The sequence below is a fragment of the Pelodiscus sinensis genome, chromosome 1, assembly GCF_052426305.1.
Source record: "Pelodiscus sinensis isolate ZL-2025 chromosome 1, ASM5242630v1, whole genome shotgun sequence".
Lineage (NCBI taxonomy): Eukaryota > Metazoa > Chordata > Testudines > Trionychidae > Pelodiscus > Pelodiscus sinensis.
Genome location: NC_143052.1, coordinates 121708710 through 121730372, shown reverse-complemented (window position 1 = coordinate 121730372; position 21663 = coordinate 121708710). Strand labels below are relative to the sequence as shown.

Genomic DNA, 21663 nt, shown 5'->3' with positions numbered 1-21663 from the left:
GACCAGACCGGAGAATTTGCTGAACCACAGGAGGTCAATATTGTCCAGCAGCATTACCAACGCTTCCACTGCTTACTGGGCTCTTAGAAGACATTTAAGGTTAAATTAGAGCTAAATAACTGCCCAGAACACTGGGAACCAGGACTGGTGGCTGTAAACACGCTTTGAGACCCTGGGAAACTTGGCTGCACTCAGGATAAATGCACATCCAGCTAACTAAAACCATACTGGACCATGGGATGTTGCTGGACCAGAGTGCTGGACTAGAGTTGTTCAACCTGTAGTGCATGCTGCATAAGGCATTGCTTTTTGTGTAGTCCTAAAGAAAGCAACCTCTTAAAGGCAACAGAATGATAAATGTAAATAAGAAATGCAACATAGGGACTTAAAAGACAGAGAGAGTTACTTCAAACTAATCACTTCACTGTCCTTTTTTGAGCACAAACAAAATGGCATTGCCTCTTAAATGACAATAAAATTAAAAAGCCTGTGGCTGGCTGACTTGTCTGCAGTATGCAATGATATCTGGCAATGGGATACGTGCCCCAGATAACGTGTGCTTTCAGGAATGAGCTTCATGTGTGTGTGTCACTGTGCAAAAATCTACTGCTGTGCTGAAGATGTTTGATTTTATCTGTTTGTTTTCAGAATCTCTTTGCAAACAGCTCAGGAACTGGAGTAGATGAAGGGTTAGTTTCCATCCTTCGGCCTCAGCAGAATGTGTGCACATGGTACCTGCAGTCTCTGGATGCCAGCCAAGTGTTAGGCACAGCTGTTTCTTTTGCTTATACTGAGAGAGGTAACTCCCCCCCCCCCCCATTTTGGTATGGAGTTAAGATCCTTTCTCTAGAAGGCCATATTTGTTGCCCAGTGCTATGCATAGCTTGCATTAAACACACCAGAAGCCCTGACACTTACTGGGAATGGATGCCAAATTTGGGCTCAGCATTTAAGCAACTCATTATATTGAGAACTCATTATATTAAAACAATTGCTGTTTTGGAGCTGGCTGTACAGGCTTTGCTAATCTAAAGCCCGAATCCTGTGCCAACACTTATCATCATGTTTAAATATAGTCAGAGTTTCACTGAAGTCCCTTTGACTTGCATGTGTATACCTGCAGGATCAGGACCTTGGATTTCAAGATCTTTAGATTGTCTGTTGGTTCATATCAAATGGGGCCTTAGTTTTTGTTGCATTTATTAACAGTAGCTTCTTTCCATTGTGCTGCTGAGAATTCTGCATGAAGGAGAAAGATTTGCTATATCAAATGGTCTTACTTTGTGTTTTTAGATCCTATCCCTGGAGGCTGCAATCTGGAATTTAACTTGGAAGTTGATCCCAATATTTATTTAGAGTATAACTTAATTGACACACGCATCAAATTTGCTCCTGCAAACTTGGGATATGCCAGGTGTGTGTAACTTAACAAATAGCTTTCCTTGTATTGCATTCGTGAGGTGCTGGAAATACTTCATAAACTATATTATTTTGCTGGAAAGGTTGCTTCTCTCTCTTGGCAAGAGAATGCTGCTTCTAGCAAAAGAAGTAGATGGTGAGTGACTGACGATGTGTATTCTTAAAATAAGTTAACTTTGTGAGGGGGAGAAGAAATGGGGTGAAGAGAATACACATAGCTTGTAAGAGAGACTATACTACTAGTCAAAATTTCTGATATGTTTACCCTAGTGAGCAGTAGACAGTTATTGGGACAATGATTCTTCATGGAAAACGTCTGTTCTAGAAACCATTTTATACTACTGTTTGGTTTTGTTTTTTTTCTTCATTCTATTACCATGATAGCAGGACCCTTGTCTGACAGGCTTACCTAATCTTACTGCTTAGGACTGCATGTTATAATCTTCTGCATAGTGTAATGCATCCTGATAGATGGCTGTGAGCCGAGGGTGGGGAAGAATATAAGGCCAGATGGAATTTGTGCCTTAGTCAAATCAGAAACTCTTTCTGAGGAAGGGCTTTTCTAAAGCTCTGTGGTGTTGGATGGATTCTATTTTAGCTCTGTTTCTTCATTTTAACCTACTCCTGGGGGGGAAAAAATGTGAATTCTCTCCTAATGTCTGCCTGGCTGTTGTGACAGATGTTCCAAATGGTCATTTAAATTATATTTCCTTGCAAGGGTTATGTGAAGCATTCGCTATGAGGGCAAGGTCTGTTCTATGTGCTGTGGAAATGCACAGTAAAACATAATCTCTTTCCCAGAAGATTTTACAACCTACATTATAGTTCGGAGACGGATTCAAATCCTAACTCTCAGCCTGAACTTACTTAAAAGTGCTAAATTCTGAAGCCTAGCCTTGAATCTGGATGTTGAAATACTGGTGTTCAAATCTCAAGTTCTGCTTCTGACAATTCTTGATACATACCTAAGACCAGGATTCTTGGCCTGGGGATGCGGCTACTATAAACTTTTGTTTGTCTAATTCCAGAGGTGCCAACCCTCCCTCGTGTGATTCAGATACGGGCCAGAACTCTAGATGGCGACTACGCTATGACATCTATCAGTATTTCTTACCAGAGAATGATCTCTCAGAAACTGTACTCCTGAGCCACCTGCGAAAGATGTCTGAGGTGCAGAGCATCAGAGCCAATGGCATTCGAGTAAGCTTGGCAAACATTTGGATTAAAAACAGTTTGTTTGACATTAATTCTAGTTTCTCAGAAAAAAGTGTGGAGGGGAAGGAGGTGAAACAAATAGCTGCAGTATTGACTCCCCAGGAAGCTATAGAATCATAGAATCATAGAATAATAGGTAGGTAAGTTCCTTCTGGGTTCTGTTCGTTGTCCCGACACCACTGGTATTGACGTTTACTTGTGGGTGTGACATGTGAAATGGGTATCTTGTAAAACTACTTGCTGTTAGACATTGCTATGCATATGTTTTGCCCTCAGAGTTATGATCTAGGGATGTAAGTGACTAGTTGACTATCCGAAAAGCATTTTGCTTATTGGATAGTCAACTAGAGATTCAGCTAGTCATTTTGCCCCTACTCCACTCCCTGCTGTCTCTATCGGAGAGAGGCAGCAAGCCAGGGACCAGGATCCAGTGCTGGGGGAAGCTGGCTTAAACACTGGTTCCCCCCAGCACCGTCTTTATGGTGAGAAGGGGTAGGAACGCAGCAGGGAACTGGCTGTGCTTCCGCCTTTGAAATGTAGCAAGAGCAGGAGTCTTTCTACAGTTCAAAAGCTAAGCACTGCTGGGAGCACAGGGCCAGTGGGGGACTCAAAATTTGAAAATGATACCAAACTGCTCAAGATTAAGACCATAGCAGACAGTGAAGAGCTTCAAAAAGATCTCACCAAACTAAGTGATTGGGCAACAAAATGTCAAATGAATTTTAATGTTGATAAATGTAAAGTAATGCACACTGGAAAAAATATTCCCAACTATACATACAATATGATGGAGGACTAATTTAGCTACAACTACTCAAGAAGGAGATCCTGGAGTCATTGTGGATAATTCTCTGAAAACATCCATTCAGTGTGCAGCAGCAGTCAAAAAACAAATAGAATGTTAGGAATCATTAAAAAAGGGATAGAGAATAAGACAGAAGATATCTTCTTGCCTCTATATAAAACTATGGTACGCCCACATCTTGAATACTGTGTACAGATGTGGTCTCCTCATCTCAAAAAAGCTATATTGGCATTGGGAAAGGTTCAGAAAAGGGCAACAAAAATAATTAGGGGCTTAGAATGGATCTCATAGGAGGAGAGATTAAAAAGACTTGGACTCTTCAGCTAAGAAAAGAGGAGACTAAGGGGAGATATGATAGAGGTCTATAAAATCATGACTGGCATGGAACAAGTGAATAAGGAAAAGTTATTTACTTATTCCCACAATATAAGAACTAGGGATCACTAATTGAAATTAATAGGCAGCAGATTTAAAACAAACAAAAGGAAATTTGTCTTGACTCAGTGCACAGTCAACCTCTGGAACTCCTTGCCAGAGGATGTGGTGAAGGCTAGGACTTTAACAGGGTTCAAAAAAGAGCTAGCTAGATTCATGGAGGTTAGATCCATCAATGGCTATTAGCAAGGATGGGTAGGAATGGTGTCCGTAGCCTTTGTTTGTCGGGATACGGATGACGAGAGAGATCATGTGCGGATTACCTGTTGTGTTCCCTCCCTCTGGGGCATCTGGTATTGGCCACTGTCATCAGACAGGATACTGGGCTTGATGGATTATTGGCCTGACCCAATATGGCCGTTCTTATGTTCTTATCCCATTTAGTTAACTCTGCCTCTAGATATTTAAATATTGTTCCAGAGTAAATACCTGACCTGATTAATCTTGCAACTTGATTAGCTAGGCTTGCCAAGACTTTCTGCTTGAATGACATATGCCCTAGGCATGATGCAATGGAGGAAAAGGGCAGATCCCTTTTGTAAGATGAGTGTATTCATCAATGGTGACAAATTTTGTTTTTTCAGCTGGTTTCCTTAACAACTGAGGAAAAGACCAATGTACACTTCTCTTCACTCCCTGGACAAGGGGTGATCTATAATGTCATTGTGTGGGATCCACTTTGGAATACCTCTGCTGCATATGTGCCTGTTCATACATATGCCTGTAGCCTCACTGACCTGGTGGAGAATTGTTCCTCTCTTGGTAAGTCCAGAATACCGGTGGGTTTTTTTGTTTTTTGTTTTTTAAATACACACTCTTGCTTTCATGGTGAGTTGATCTACGTAACATGCTCAGATCTGGGCTTGGGTTTCTGCATTTGTCAGCAGCTTTGGAGAAAATTAAACGCAAAGCAAGAAGCTGCCAATTTCATAGCATTTGAAAGCATGAAAAGTGATTCTGTGGTAGGGTTAGCTTCTTTCAGTGACACCATATCTTACTTGCCAAATTCATAAGTGCAGGTAGAGCAGCTACACTTTAATTGGCTACCTAAGCTGTGTTTTTAATTTCGTGTCCTACCGGTAAGAAGAATGTGGCAAATAAACGTATTGGTTAATGAATATGGCATGTGGATGCCAATAGGATCCAGCTCCTTCTAATATCAAGGTTAAAATGTCAGTGCGAAAGGAAATAAAGAGTGTGAAGTGTATTTATCAGCAAGCTGTTGAAATATGACTGAATGCAGGGAGTAAACCTCTTGAGTAAGCAGGTGACATTTTTTTTACATAACTGTCGTTCTGACCTTAACTGCACAAGTGAGTGCTGGCAGCCGAAAAGCATAGCTCCCTATTCACTGCTTCCTGGCAGCTCATGAAATTGCTTACAAAGTGAATGGGAGGAATGGGAGACAGCTGTGAGGGATGGAAGGAAAGCTGTCATTCTGATGCTTATAGCATGTCATGCTAGCCTTATACAGTAAACTTCCGATAATCCGGCACCTTTAGGACCCAGGGGGTGCCGGATTATCAGATATGCTGGACTATCAGAAGGGGGGGCTATGAGGGGTCTGGAGTGGGGTGGGAAGGGATGCCACCTCAGACCCCTCATAGCCCCCCCCTTACGATAGTCTGGCTCTGCCCCAGGCATCCCTGATTCAGCCACTGCTGGTCAGTTTCAGCAGCAGCTGAATCGGGGATGCCTGCAATAGAGCAGCTGGGGTGCTGCAGGGTTGGTCCCGTAGCGCCAAAGGACGGAGCTGCAGGACCAACCCAGCAGCACTCCAGCTGCTCTTGGGGACGCCTGGGACAGAGCAGCGGGGGTACTGCCCGGTTGGTCCCGTAGCGCCAAAGGACGGTGCTGCGGGACCAACCCGGCAGCACCCCAGCTGCTCTGCCCCAGGCGTCTGGATTCAGCCTGCTGGTGAAACTGACGCTGCTGGTCAGTTTCAGCAGCGGCTGAATCCCGACGCCTGGGGCAAAGCAGCTGGGGTGCTGCCCGGTTGGTCCCGTAGCGCCGCCCCTTGATGCTGCGGGACCAACCCGGCAGCACCCCAGCTGCTCTGCCCCAGAGGTCCCCAATTCAGCCGCTGCTGAAACAGATCAGCGGCTGATTCCAGGAAGCCCGGGGCAGAGCTGATCTGCCCCGGGCTTCCTGGAATCAGCTGCTGATCTGTTTCAGCAGCGGCTGAATTGGGGACCTCTGGGGCAGAGCAGCTGGGGTCCTGCTGGGGTGGTCCTGCAGCGCTGTCCTTTGGTGCTGCGGGACCAACCCGGCAGCACTCCAGCTGCTCTGCCCCAGGTGTCCCCAGACCAACCCGGCAGCACCCCAGCTGCTCTGCTCCCGGCTTCCCCTATTCAGCTGCTGGTCAGTTTCAGCAGCAGCTGAATGGGGGAAGCCTGTCCGGCTGCCCCAGCACTTCCGGGTTCCTGATGGTGCCGGACCATCAGGAGTTCCGGAGCATTGGATGCCGGACTAATGGAGTTTTACTGTATATGGCTGGTGGGGGTAAATGACTGTTTGAGGGACATAATAGTGGAGAATTTGGCCCATGAAAATGAGTTGCAGCAGAGAAATACTCTTCTAAAACTGTATATTTTGACTTAAGCAATGGTATTTAAACTATTTGACAAAAGCATTCTGCAGTCTGTGGGAAAGAGCTTTAGATGGGATAATCTTCTTAACATGTCCAGAGAATCAAACTCTAGTTTCCCTTTTCCAGTTGTTATAACATCAGTAAGAACAAGTCATTTGTCTTGTAACGGAACATTTGAGGAAACTCAAATTCATGAGGATAGTTAGAGGGAGCAGGGTCTCTTCTGCAAGTTGGTTTAATGGAGAATGAGGTATCAAATAAATGACTCTTGGGACTTTGCTCTGGCCTACACTATGAAATTATATTGGTATAACTACATTGCTCGGGGATGTAGAAAATCCACACTTGTGAGCAATGGAGTTATATTGACTGAGCTTCTGAGTACGGGGTTGATAGGTAAAGCCCTGCAAATCTGCAGATATCTGCTTTATGTCCTCAGGTATCCACATATCATTTTTGCAGATACCAATGTTGTATCTAGAACCCTGCAAATTTGCAGATATCCAGTTTATATATGTGGGTATCCACATCTGTGGATGTGGATATCCCCAGCTCATTTCTGCAGATGCAAATACAAATTTTGTATCTGCTCAGGGTTCTATTGACAGTAAAGCTTCTCCTATCAAGATAGCTACTGTTTCTGGGGAAATTCTCTTATCAGTGCAAGGAGCGTCTTCACTAAGCGCTGCAATGGTGCAACAGCAGCACTAAGTGTAGCTAGTCCGTCAGACTTTTAAATTGTTGAATAGTGCTGTTTCCTATGTCATAGCACTATGGCTCTTTGTCAGTGAGGGTTGTGACTTGCCATCTCAAAGCTGTGGTTAAGGGTTGGTAGAATGTTGTAACTGAAATATAATTGATAACTCGTACCACTGTAATTTTACTTACATCATATGTTTAAATGACATGTGACTTGATTGGCCATCTTAAACTTTTGCTTCAGGCTCTGCTGTTAAGAGCCTCATTCCTGCACTGATGCTGGAATTGGAGATATAATTGGAATTTCTCAATAGTTCCAAACCCTTTTCTATTAAAGAAGATGCTCCTTTAGCTCAAGCAGTACTTGTGGCCATGACTTGTTACCTTCTCTACAACTGTGTCTGCATAAGCATGCCCAACTTTATTTTTTTTCTTTCTTTATAGGAAGACTCTCCACCAAAATATTCTTCACCATTTTTGCTGTTCTTGGTCTCTTTATTTGCTTCTTTGGGCACAGGTTCTGGAAAACAGGTACTGTGGAATGTAGGGGCAGAGGTGTTCCTGTCTTTGTTTTGAATTTAATAGAGCTTCCTGGCTGTAAATTGAACAAACCATAATCTGCATACCCCTCACTTTTGAGCCCACATGTATTTATCTCCTATTTAATGAGGTTTGCTGTAAATGTTACAGGAGGATACTCACTGTTGTAAATCATTTAATTTTATAATGGGCTGAAAATTTTGTATCTGCAGTTGATGAGAAACTGGCTATAGATGTCACAGAACAGGAAACTAATATTAGATGGAGGGGGAAGGGCAGTCTTACTGTAGGCTGGCTCTGAGTTTTGAAGAAGTGAGCTAACTTCATTTACCAGTGTCGGATGTTTGTGTGGGTCTGTGTTTTGTTTTTTTACTTTGGGCAAACTACTTTTATAACAAACATCTCAGTACCTGGAGAAGAGAGGTCTTTAACTGTACACAAAAGCAGGCTTAGAATTGAAAATTGTCAGAACTTGCATACCACACTACATTTTTGCCTTTTTTTATTTTAGATTTGTTCTACATGGGCTTCATTGTCACAGGATTCTTTTCCTTTATATTATTTACTAGAATAACCTCTGTTAGCTATGATGGTAAGTAAAGACAAATTTTTTTTTTGGGGGGGGAGAGGAGGGGAGCATGAGAGAGTGCATGGTTGGAGTCAATGGCAATGTTCCATTGAAATCAGTTGGGATGGGTATCATGGCCCTTCGTTAGGGCCAACAAGTTTCTGTAATGATTAACATGTGACTCTGCCATTTTTAACAATCACTAGCCTGGCAGTAGAAATTGTCCAAATAGTATCTAAAAGCCTAACTGCTAAAGTATCTAAAGTACCAGATGATGAGCCAGCAGTTACATTTGAGTTGGGGTGAACTGTAGGATGGCAGACATTAAATTGTTTGGATTGGGATACTAGAGGAAGGCTATTACTTTGGAAAGCAGTCCATTTGCATTGTGCCTCTTCCTCCACTGCCATTGCAATAAGAAAGGGTGGCCTTCTGGTTGAAGCACTAGCCTAGGATTCTTAATGCAATGACACTACCAAGTCCCGAGTCTCATCCTGATTCTGGTATTCTGATCAGTGCTGGGAAGCATTTCAACTAAAGACTAGTTTATAGCCTAGTGTACTGGCTGAAATGCAGTGTTAATGGTTTCATTATCCATTGGGTTTGCCCAGATAAAAGTAGAATTGACTGTATATGATCAAAGGAGCATTGCATATCACCTCAATCACTGTGATCTTTTAGAACCTTGCCAAAACTGGGTTTTAAAGGAATTTGGCATTGTGGAGATGCTTTTCTTACCCTTTCTCCCTCCCCCACCAAACCCCTTCCCATTCTTTTTTTTTTTCAGTTTGTCTGATTTTGACAGCAGTAGCTGGACTTGTTGGAGGGCTTCTCTTGGTTGCTTCTTGGTGGAGATTTGGCTTTGTCCTTTTCTGTATGTTGATTGTTGGACTTGTGCTGGGATTCTTCTTCTCATCAGTGATCTTCTTCACTCCATTAGGTATGTCTTTTAGCATTTTCCGCTAGTCTGACTAGGTCTTCAGAGACTGTACTGCTACGTTGTCACCAAACTGCTGGGATTAGGGGGGGTAGTAGCTTCTGATGTTTTGTTACCGCTACAGCGTTAGAGACTGGGCCTCTGGGGAGGATGCCACTTGTTGGCTGATCTGTGGAAGGCTGGGAGCATTATGTTGCACTTTTCTGCTGCACGTTTAAAGTGACAAGTGCTGTAGCATACAGACAAAATGTAGTTTATAAAATGAGCTTTTAAAAAGCCAAATCCCCTGATATGTGGCAGGCCACAAAAAACTCTGTATTGGGACCATCCCTAGTGTACTTGCTTTTTCAGAAATCTAACATAATACCAACATTATTCCCCATGCTTGTATATACATACTTGCTTCTCCCGTCCCCCAGTAGGTTACACCCATAGAGAACCTGCAATCCTGTAACTTGGGGAAGAGACTTTGCTTGAAGATGTTCTGAGAGCTGCTCCTTGCTTGGTGGCATGTTGGAGATGAACATACAAACAAAAAGCCTTGTGCACAGTGCTGCCTTGGAGGGAGGAGTTTTACTCCTAATTGTACCGATGTGCTCTTCAGTGTCTGGTGTGACTTCACAAATAGATGCAGCTGCTGTTCCTCTAGTACCCCTTAATTACAACACTACTTCAAAGCCTGATTTACAGCTAGGCTACTGAACTGAAGTACTTCTGGAAAAGTAGTGTCAACCCAAGCTACTTCCTTCTCTCTGATTTTTATATCTCCAGAGATGGCATTTATCTTGCAGTGCCATGGCAGTACTGAACTCAGAACCGGTCCCTTGTTTTTCCTCTTTCTCCAGCAAACATAAACCCTCAAGCCAAAAACGACATGGGGGAGAAGGGACAGTTCCAAGCTGTAGGTTTTCAGTTTGGACTGTGAAGTGTAGGAAAGAGTTCACTAGTGCATGACTTAGACACTGATCCTGCAATAATCTCGGTATGTGCACCCCTATTGAAGTCAGTGGTGTTCTTCACTGGTGCGGGGATCTGCCCACACAGAGCTTGTGGCCTTTGGATTATAAGCTCATCTAGTCAGTAAGGCAGTTGGAATCTTTTCAATTTTTTCTAAAGCTCTTTTGACATCTCAGGTTTTAACATGGCTTTCTTTTTTTGGGGGGGAGGGCAATTTTTTTTATCAACATTTTCACTTCTCCGTTAGTTTTACTGTGTACTCCTATGGTACAGTTGTTTGTTAAATCCAGCAGTGTAGCCACTGGCTATTGCAATAGACTGCAAGTGATGAAAGTGGTGATTTTGTATAACACAATGAACAGAAATAGAAAGCAAGAAATTCAGTGGTTGATCTGTTCTGCTGCCCATATGTAACTATACAATCTCTCCCCACAATACTCTCTATGCATTTATTCCCAGAAGTCCCTATATATTGAGATGATACTCTAGTCCAGGGGTGGGCAAAATGGCCTCTGCGGGCCGGATCCAGCCCACCAAGTGGGGGCAAAGCAGAGAAAGTTTCATATGCTTCCCAGGCCAATTAGGGGCTGGGGGCAGGGGAGCTGTGTGAAGCTTCCTTCACCCTGCCCCAGCCCTGCGAGTAGCTCGCGGCACTTGAGTGCCACGTGCTCCTCGCAGGGTGGGAGGAGGCTTTGCACGCTCCCCTGCCCCCAGGCCCTGATTGGCCTTAGGGTGGGGGAGCTTGACATGCCTCTTCCAGGTCATGGATGCCTAGTGGGAATGGGGGGCAAGGGAGCTAACCCACACCCAGACCAATGATTGTCTGGGGGTAGGGTAGCCCTGCCCCTTTTGGCATGGCCCAGGGCTACTTCAAAAATTTTTGAAGTGGCCCCTGGACAAAAATTATTGCCCCTCCCTGCTCTAGTCTTAAAGTAGTATCAATTGTTATTCTTTACTTTGCAAAATCAACTCCATTTACACATGAAGTCTCACTAGTGGCTGAATCACAACGTAGTGTCTCTTCACAGGAGACTACAAGGTTTTCCATGATGATGCTGTGTTTTGGGTGACCTTTTCTTGCATAGCATTGATGGTGCCAGTAGTCTTTGTTGGCTGTCCAAGAATTGTAAGTATTTGCCCTACCTGGCTTCACTCTCTACAACAGTTGAAAACAACAGAGTGGGTAGACGAAGAGGTTTGCTTAGGGTGGAATCAAAGAGCCTTGTGCAGCTCTCCAAAGAGTTCCCTGAAACCTTTAGCACCTGCCCCCTCACTTGTGTTAAACACATTATTTATGGCACATTGTGTTTGTGTTGGGACCCTGTTGTGCTACATACATTATAGGCACACACAAAACTATCTTGAGGAGACTAAGAATATGCTACCCTCGTTGCAGTCAGAGGTGTCACTGCAGTGCAGCACCACAGCATCACCTCAAAATTAGCTTTGATTCAGTGAGCTCAGACAGTAGCAGTGACATGATGGCTAGCATAGGCCTGCCATTAGACTGCACACCTCGGATCCTGGGTGGTTTTTTAAAGCTCAAGATGCCATGGCTTTATAGCTGATCCAGTCAACTTAATAACAAATGCGGGTGTGTGTACAAGCTGCCACAAGCGTTTGAGACAAGCAAAGATGAGAAATGCAGGAGGGAAGACAAGGTAAATAAGACCTCTCCCTATGCTGTCTGTATGGATGCTTCTTTGGTGGCCACTGAAAAATCTGACCTTTCTGTCTTTGTTAGCTGAACATATTGGCCTGTGGCATAGTTGGCTCTTACTCGGTGGTCTTGGCTATTGCTTGTTACCTGTACACAAGCCTTGCTTACATCACATTGGACGTACTCAGGAGGATTCTGAATGACGACTTCAGGCAAGCTTACACTAATGTGCCCTTCCAAACAAATGGTGAGTATCTGGGTTCTGTCTCTTCCCAAGCCACTAAGTATCCTTTTGGATCAAAATGATTCTAAAACTCTTACTGAGAAGCTACTTCTGGAGCAGTAGCCTTCCATTCTGGTACTTCCATGGCCTTTGCCTTGTGGGCAGGCCTATGCTTTGCCATGCTGTCAGAGGACACTGTTCTCTCTCTCTCTCCTTTGCTCTTGTGGGATTTTTTGAGGCTTTTCTGTGAACTTAAATTGCTGGGTGAGGAGGTGGGTTTTGCAACTTTAGAGCAGCTCCAGGTTACTTGGCAAGGATAGGCCGAAGAACATGGTTTATAGATGCAATTAAAGGCTCTGGGTTTCTGTAAGATCCCAACTTCCAATCTGATTGCAAGAGAAGTTAGTTTTTACCAAATGTGAATCCTGGATTGTGCTAATGTTACGGTATCCGTGTAATGATTAAGAACTGTTCTGGGAAACCCTCTCCGCAAATGCTAATCTTCAGAGGCCTCAACACACTTCTTAAAAACTGTAATCATCCCAGCACGCCGGAGACACGTTGTTTTCCTCCTCCCCCCCCGCCCATTTATAGATGTAGAAACAGAGTGTAAGTGAGTTGCCCAGAGTCCTACAAGAAGTAGCGAGGCAAAGTTGGACTTTTAAGTTTGACTCAATCCCCTGTTTTAACTAGAAGATTACTCTTCCTCTCTACAAACATACTGGCTGCGTCTAGACTGCATCCCTTTTCCGTAAAAGGGATGCAAATTAGACACATCGCAATTGCAAATGAAGCGGGGATTTAAATATCCCCAGCTTCATTTGCATAAACAATGGCTGCCACTTTTTTTTCGGCTCAGAGCTTTGCCGGAAAAAAGCGCCAGTCTAGATGCGTATCTTTCGGAAAATAAAGCCTTTTCTGAAAGACCCCTTATTCCTCTTAAAATAAGGGGTCTTTCAGAAAAAGCTTTATTTTCCGAAAGATCCGCGTCTAGACTGGCGCTTTTTTCCGGCAAAGCTCCGAGCCGGGAAAAAGCGGCAGCCATGTTTATGCAAATGAAGCGGGGGGGATTTAAATCCCCGCTTCATTTGCAATTGCGATGTGCTAATTTGCATCCCTTTTACGGAAAAGGGATGCAATCTAGACACAGCCACTGTGTTTGTAGTACACACCAAGACTTGTATTTTTTCATTCCTCTGACAGCTTGCTCCAAGCATGTTAGTATGCAAATCAGCATCTTAATCTGAGCCTGATATTTCCAGCAATGTTGCTTTGGGGGGAGAGGGAGGGAGAGGGGGAGAGAGAGAAAAAAAATATATCCCTTCATTCTGATTCTAGTTCAATGAATGGCTTCCTATTTCCTTGTAGATTTAATCATCTTGGCAGTATGGGGGATGCTGGCAGTCTGTGGAATAACAGTGCAGCTTCGCCGAGAGAGACGTGAGATACCCTTCCCACCGCACCCTTATCGTATCTGGAAGCGAGAAAGGGAGCGTAGGATTACTAACATCCTGGATCCTAGCCACCACATCCCTCCTCTAAGAGAAAGGATCCATAACAAACTATCGCAGATCAAGGAGTTCTTCCGAAAAGAGCAGCCAGCTGGGGAAAGAACTCCATTACTTCTCTAACTGACCAAATGGTGCATGTTAAAAGCTACTGAAAAGGGCTCTAAGCATCTAAACTGAGATGGCAATGTCCAGGGTCTATCTAGCAGTGCTGACTTGGTGTCCTTGTTACCTAACCCTGCTTAACAAAAGTAAGGTGTGCATTGGTTATGGAAGACAACCCTTTATTAAGCCAATACACTAAATGTTGTCTTACGCTTTCTCAATGGCCCACTTATCCTGCTGTACCATGCAAACTTCTTGTTCCTGCAGAGACCTTGCACTAAGGGTGGAGTATATTTGAGTGCAATAACTAAGGTGTTTCTCCTTGTGAGTCTTGTTGGGTTTGTTGCAAATGCTTGGTTATGTGAAGGCCTAAAAACAAGTCTGAGATGGTAACTTGTGATTTTAAATATGTGCAATGTTCACACACTTTCCTTGAATCTTGTAATGGACTTTGAAGAGACCACCTTGATTCGCACCAGACATGAGCATCCTATAGTAATTGTACAAGGGAAGAAATACTAAAGACACACAAGATATTGAAGTATCTTCACTGCAGTGTCTTCACAACTGTTAAATCTTCAATACTGGTACAAAACCTGCAAATATGAACACAGGAACAGTTTCTAATGGGTATATTACTGAACCGTGACAAACTGTACTAAGTACCTTGTGTTTTAATTGCACTGGATTAATATTTATATTTCTTTGTGGGGGTTCAGAAACTGGACTCTGCCTCAGAGGTAGAATAAGAAGGCTCTTTTTCACCCTCCATTTTAAGCTATCTGTGAGGTGGGATGAGGTAATTTTGGTACCAAGCTGTTTGTGTGGTCTCCGCTTGGAGAATGGCCCCAGTCCTCCAAGAAGCAGTGAGGCAAAGCTGGAGTTGTAAGTTTGACAGATGATGGCTTGCTGATAGTCCCCTCCCTTGCTTTAATTGCCCTAATGACCTCTTTTTGTTTCAGCTATGGTACTTTGTAAATAGCTTTCATTCCTGATGATTGATATTGGCTCTTCATAGAAGGATAACCTCAAAGTTAGCACTTCTCTATTTAAATGCAGATTTTTTGAGCTTGCTCAGAACACTAACTCTGCCTCTTAATCAGTGCTTTCTTCCCCACTCCCCTTTTGAGTTGAACATAGAAAACCCATTCTGCAGGTAAAGTACATATCTGAAGCCTTTGGGGTTGACAATACCTACACTTCTTCTACACTCCAGTTAGCACACGGTGTGAAAGGAGTTATAAGACCACCTAGTGTCTTTCTTCTTTTAATCACTGCTGGAGAAGTGAACAAGAGTGGCTTAGAATGGATCACTCAATAATACCACCAAGTCAAACTTTCCTCCAGCTCCTCCTCGCTGGCCTCTAAACACAATCTTCCCCTTGCATCTGAATGTGATGGTCTGTCACATTCTACAGTGACAGTTATAAAGGCCATACCTTCCAAGCCTGGATCTAGCTTATGCAGGCAGTTTTACCTTCCTCCTCCCTCATCACCCCCACTTGTATTCCTCTGACTCCTAGGCAGCAAATAGTATTGACCTCTCTTGCTTTGTTGTAATGCTCTTCGACTTTGTATAAGAACAGCAACTAACATAGTAAAATACTAAACTTAGCAGTGCAACTTGATGGCTAAAACCTGAAATTCTATAAACATGGGACATCACCTTGAATTACAAAGTAGAAAAAAGAATCAAGTTTTTAAAAATTGCTTTTGAAAGCTGCAAAATGTCTGGTGGCAAGAGTGGAACATGACCTCTTCAAGAAGCATTGCTTTGAAATCTTGGTACTTCAGATCATTTTAATATTAAGCTAATTTAAAAATGTTCATTATGGAGTGAAAATTAGGAAGGATGTGGTATAGTTTACAGTCTCTTCAAAGGCTGTTTCATCTTAAATCAATCATTCATTTGGGAGCTAGAAAGCAAGTGCCAGATTACAGCATAGCTCAAATGAAATCAATAGAACTATATTGACATACACCAATTGAAGATAGGGTGGTGAACATGCCAGCTTTCATGTGTTTCAAGGGAAACCTGTTTCTCATCAGCTACTGGATTGATGCTCTCTGACTACCTTTTATAGCACTGATGATACTGAGTAACTTTGCCACATCTGCTGGTCAAAGTAGCAAACACTTAACTTAGATATGAAACTACTTACACATGTTTATTTTGTTTTTATAATTGCCATGATTAACGTTGTGAAAGAGGAACAAATTTAACTCATTTTCTATCTTTTATAATAAAGTTTTTTTAAAAGAGTATATGGAACTGAAGTCTGCTTTTGTAGAGGGTTTCATCATTTTTGGTACATGCATAGTCAAAACCACTTTCAACCAATGTGTGGAAACACCTTCTGTCTGTTATGTAGGTCTCTTGTGAAGACTTTCATAAGATGAGTATGAAGGTTTCATTTTATCTTTTTGTATAGTAACATCTTGAGTTGCCATCTGGGTGTGTCTGTGTTCAAAGGAGAAAGGAAACTACAAACCATATTTTATACATTGAGGAAGCTGAGCCAGAGCATTTTGCCTAAGGTAATGCAGGAAAACACTGGCAGGAATGGGAATGAAACTCTGATCTCAGCAGGCAACAGCTGTGCCTTTTGATTTTCAAACCAGACTTTTTCTGAGGCTTTCCCATGTGTCCTGACACTGTCAACGTAATGAAACACTGAAGCAGTAACACTTATGTAGTAAATTACAAACTCCACATTCACTTGGCTATGACAGAACTTTTCGCATCAGGGACTTTAGAACTATTTCCTCCCTCAAACAAAGGTTGCTTCTGTGTCTGACTCTTTCTGTGGCATGCCGGTGTTGTGCCTCCCTTAATCAAACAGACTAATTTTGGGTGAGAGAAAATTGATCATATAAGCCAAACAGCAAGGGTCAAATTTTCCGGGGAGTGTGCTGTTTGTCAATTAATGTGAGATGGTCACTGTAATGCATATCAGTTTGTAAAAGCACTCTAAAAGCTGTGTCAGCCAGCAGGAATTTTAGTGACTGATGGGGATGGTTGTATTCAGGAGCCTGAGACAGGAATTGTTCTAGAATCTGTTTACAGAAGAATCTTTTCTGCTTTTAGAGCTGCTGAGCTAATGCTGAAAGCATGAGCAGAATGCAATAGCAAGCGTGTACATTCAACCTGAAACAAAATTTCAGACGTAAACTAGCCTATTTGTTAAATGGGTAAATGACAGGTTTCAGAATTATTTCATGCACTGTTTTTAAAAAAAAAAAATCTATCTCCACTCTTCTCCCTCCTCACCTCCCTTGCAGCTGTCAGTGCCTTCAGTTTCACATTCCTACCTCTAGTGCATTTAGGCATTGTCAATGTAAAAATCTACAATATAGCAAATACAATGTGGCTACAGCATGAGATGAAATTTCAGACTTCAGGCTACTGTACTGACCAACTCCACATTTAGTTCAACAGAACCCTAAAGTTCTTAAACAGCTAGGCTATGCCTACACTGCAGGCTTTTTGCACAAGAACAGTTGTTCTTGTGCAAAAACTTGCAGGGTGTCTACACTGCACGCGCATTTTTGTGCAAGTAAATTTACAGTAAAGCGTCAGAACAGAGGGCTTCTTGCGCAAGAGTTATTCCTCTCCCCATGAGGAATGAGCCCTCTTGTGCAAGAGGGCAGTATGGACGGGCAACATGGGTTTCTTGTGCAAGAGTGTCCACACTGCCATGGATGCTCTTGCACAAAAGCAAATGGCAGTGTGGAACTGCTCTTGCATAAGACCTTTTGCGCAAGAACTTTTCCGCAAAATAGTTCTTGGGCAAGAAGCCTGCAATGTAGATGTAGCCCTGAGTTTTAAAACCAACTCAGTAAGGGGCATGGTTATCTTGTCCCACTAAAACCGGGGACACCAACCAGTGGAGCGGGCTCTGCCAGTAGATCTTAAGAGTCTCTTACAGGTGATCCTGGCTGGTTTGTTGGGGGAGGTTATCAAGTGCCAGCACTTGAGCTGCCCCCTCTGCCTTGGTGTTGCCCACTGCTTACTGTGCAGAGAGGGGAGTAAGATACCAGAGGGCTGCTTATATCAGGCTGTCTCCCATTCCCCACCCCTGTAACCCATCTCCACAGAAAGGGGGACATGACCAGGTTTGGGATGGTGTGAGCTGGCTGGCAAGCTGCTCCTATTTCTTTGTGCTCAGCATACTTCAAAGAGCAATGCAAATCTGTCGAACACACACTTTTTCATGTGTACCACAACACATGCTAGTGCTGCTGTTACTACTTTTACTCCTTTCAAAGTGTGTTCTTTGTTTTCTACTGAAGCTGCACATTACCTTTATAGGAATGTAGCCGTGTTAGTCTGGTGTAGCTGAAACAAAATACAGGACTACGTAGTGTTATAAAGTGCTACATCGTCCTGTATTACCTTTATAGTGGTGCAGAAAACAATTCTCTCATCTTTTCTGTGTGTGTTCATAATATATGCCAGGAGTCTGCTGGAATTAAGGTTGAACTCCTGGAGACTCCTGCAGATAAATTGGGAGATTAGCTGCTAACAGTCTGGCAGTGCAGTACAGCCAAAGCAGACCCTCCCTCTTCCCTCCCCATTCTAACCCTGTGCTGCTGCTGGAAACAGCTGGTGAATATCTGTAGCTCCTAGACCTGGAAGGGCAGGGGATCTGCACATGCTGACCTTACCACCAAGCACCACCTCCACAGCTCTCATTGGTTGGGAACAGGGAATTCTGGCCAATGGGAGGTGTGGAGACAGTGCCTGCAGACAGGAGCAGTTGCATGCTACAAGGGCCATACTGGCTGCTTTTGGGAGTGGTACAGGGCTGGGATGGTGGTGAACTTGTCTTAGCCCCACCATGCCACTGCTTGGGCACAGCGGCAGTATCCAGTCACAGCCTGCACCCTAAGCCCTGAACCCCCTTCTTACACTCCAACTCTTCACCCTGAATCCCTTCCTGTACTCCAGAGTCAGCCCAGAGCCTCTCCTGCACTCCCAACCCCCTCAGCCCAGAGCCTCCCTACTCCAACCTGTGAAGGTGAAGTGAGGATGGGGGATGCAGTGATAAAGGTAGGGCCTCAGAGAAGGTGTGGGGGAGGGGCAGGGCAAGGGAGTCTGGGTTTGAAGAGGATCTGAGCTGGCACTTAATTCAAAAAGTGATTGTGTGCTTATAAAGGGTTAGAGGCCATTGCACTAATAACATAAAAAGGTGAGCTCAAGTTACCTGCCAGATTTTAGTCTTCTGATTATGTTCCACAGCTGTAATACTGAGAGCCTGTGGCCATCAGTCAAAGCTTGAACAATGCTAATCTTGTCAAATTGAGGCCCTGCCTGTCAACTGGTACATTCGTAGACAAGCTCAGCCAGCTGCTGCCTTTCTAATGTGCTGATGGGTACTCATCCCCTGCCTCCACTCACCCCATCCCTGGGCATGCCCTACCTTCACCTCCTGTACAGCTGACTTGTGGCAGGCAGGAACTGGGGAGAGGGAGAAGAGGTGGAAAAGCTGCTGGCCTGTGATCTCAGTTCTGGGAACCCAGCCTGACTAACTCCCCTTGCCCAGTATAGGATGTAGAGCCCCAGTGTGTGGGGGATTAGTTTAACACCATAATCACCAACCAGTAGATTGGGATCTACTGGTAGATCTTGGAGCCTGTGACAGGTGATCCTGGCTGGTTTGGCCAAGAGGCTATCAAGTGCCAGCACTTCAGCTGCCCTCCCCCCCACTGAAGTGCATCTCTTCCCCTTTGTGCCTGCTCCCGAGGCCTCCTGCTTGCTGTGCAGAGCAGGGGGCACTGATGTGCTTACAGAACAGAGGGTGGACACAACAGGACTTGAGATGGAGTTTGCTCATTGCTTTTGAGAGTGGTGCAATGCCAGAGCAGGGGTGAGCCTGCCTTAGCCCCACTGCACCACCACCCAGGGGCTACCTGAAATAAGCAGTGTCCAGCTGGAGCCAGCTGTGAACTCCTGCCCCAGCCCTAGATCCCCTCCTGCACGCCCTGCCCCAGCCCTGAACCCAAACTTCCTTATAGAGCCTTCACCCTGAACCCCATCCTGTACCAGGCTCAGCTCAGAGCCCATCTCACATGCCAAATCCATTAGCTCAAGTCCAGAGCCTACATCCCAACCTTCTGCCCCTGCCTGATGAAAGGGAAGGAGAATGGGGGAGTGAGCAGGGGCGTAGAGATGGGGCAAGGGTATTTGGGTTTTAGGTAGCTCATGGATTGCACTTAAATTTAAAAAAGTGATCTCATGCTTAGAAAGGTTGGAGACCACGCGTCTAAGTGCTGGACAGACTTGACCATTGACAAAGAAAGGGATTTAGGTAGTGACCTTTAATTATGTGACCTCATGACCTGGGTTAGTGTCATTCATAGCTGCAGTAGTCACATAGTTAGAAAGCCTCAATTAGTAGCTAAGCGTTGCAGTAAGTCTTGCTGTTGACAGTAGTGAGTTAATCCATTCAGCCCCAGCACCAACATAACTATCATTGATAAAAAGGACTGACCACTGACAAAAGAAGATGCAAAGAAGCCACACTACTTGTTACAAAGGATAAATAACTGAATTCTTCTCTAGCCTTGAATAGATGCAGTACTGTAATGGTGCTTACGCACCTTAAAGGCCATTCTACTCTTGGTTTCTGCAGTATCTCTTCACATTCAACCTTCAGCTACAGGAGGGCAAATGAAGCCTACTACTTCCTACTGGGACCTAGTCTTTAAACTGTCCATGACCTATCTAGAAACACTCATTTCCACCCAGCCTTTTATATTGATTCAACTTTCCCAGTTCTTGAGTTGCCTGTCAATTTAAAATACTGTACCCCAATCTGAATGCAGTACTATACATCTTAATAGGGCAAGGAGAGCAAAATACTCACTAGTTGAACCCTATTGTTATTTCTGTGATTCACTTCACCAGGTCCTCTTACAGCTGCAGCTGTTTCTTTCCAACATTACTGCTCCCTATAGGAATTAGTTATCTTTTAGATTAATAGCTGTAAACAAACATCTCATGGTTTGTTTGTTTTTTAATTTTGAAAAAAACCAAGATATTCACTCTCACATCCTGGTCAAATTCCAATTAATTCATTAGTATTTTAACTAACTTGTTTTCTCCTCTCATTTCAGTTAACTATTCCCACATCCTATCTTTGGTGTCTACACTGCACCCCTTTTCCGGAAAAGGGATGCAGATTAGACCAGTCGGAATTGCAAATCCGCAGGAGATTTAAATATCCCCCGCGGCATTTGCATTTACATGGCTGCCACTGTTTTCCGGCTTGGGGATAAGCCAGAGAAAAGCACCAGTCTAGACGTGATTCTCCGGAAAATAAGCCCTACTTTCAAGTAGGAATAAGAAATCCTCCGGAAAAGGGCTTATTTTCCAGAGAATCGCATTTAGACTGGCGCTTTTCTCCGGCTTATCCCCAAGCCGGAAAAAAGCGGCAGCCATGTAAATGCAAATGCCGCGGGGGATATTTAAATCACCCGCGGATTTGAAATTCCGACTGGTCTAATCTGCATCCCTTTTCCGGAAAAGGGGTGCAGTGTAGACACAGCCCATGAGTTTGTAAAAATGTCCTGCATTTAAATAGTAGTTGATGAATGAGTTCTCTATCTTTCAGAACAAAACAGCTTGGGATCCAACTTTCCTGCGTACTAAAAGCTACATAAACGTGTACTAAGAACATTGCAGCTATAAATTTCAATAATAAGCTAAGTTTAATTGCAGGTTTGACTTGACACTTTATATGCCAGGCTTTTTTTTTTTTTTTTTTTTTTTTTAAATCTTGCAACACACTAACAAACTACTGGACACATCACCTATCTTTAACCCAGCAACTTGGACTATATCCCATTTGGTATAAAGATAGTTTACATTTAATTCTTGAAGTGTACTCAGTTTAAGAGTAATTACCCAACTTTATTATGTGTGAGAGTTAATCTTCATAAAAGCAGCAGCCTGAATGCCGATGTATATTTTTTTAAACTCTGAAGGGAAAAAATAGAT

At 43.7% G+C, this 21663-nt stretch overlaps 2 protein-coding genes across 3 annotated transcripts in view; one reads left to right on the top strand and one right to left on the bottom strand.

Annotated features, from left to right (window-relative positions):
* The window catches only part of TM7SF3 (transmembrane 7 superfamily member 3), a 32788-nt gene extending 16862 nt beyond the window's left edge, over window positions 1–15926 (top strand). The window contains exons 3-12 of the mRNA XM_006127681.5: window positions 649–799; window positions 1294–1414; window positions 2448–2619; window positions 4459–4636; window positions 7608–7694; window positions 8215–8295; window positions 9059–9211; window positions 11194–11291; window positions 11910–12072; window positions 13417–15926. Coding sequence (XP_006127743.2) covers window positions 649–799; window positions 1294–1414; window positions 2448–2619; window positions 4459–4636; window positions 7608–7694; window positions 8215–8295; window positions 9059–9211; window positions 11194–11291; window positions 11910–12072; window positions 13417–13679 — 1467 coding nt within the window. The 3' untranslated portion in view covers window positions 13680–15926. The remainder of the gene's footprint in view (window positions 1–648; window positions 800–1293; window positions 1415–2447; window positions 2620–4458; window positions 4637–7607; window positions 7695–8214; window positions 8296–9058; window positions 9212–11193; window positions 11292–11909; window positions 12073–13416) is intronic.
* The window catches only part of FGFR1OP2 (FGFR1 oncogene partner 2), a 30513-nt gene continuing 22673 nt past the window's right edge, over window positions 13824–21663 (bottom strand). For both annotated transcript variants that reach the window (XM_014575769.4, XM_014575771.4), the window contains exon 6: window positions 13824–14257. In XM_014575769.4, coding sequence (XP_014431255.1) covers window positions 14240–14257 — 18 coding nt within the window. In that variant the 3' untranslated portion in view covers window positions 13824–14239. The remainder of the gene's footprint in view (window positions 14258–21663) is intronic.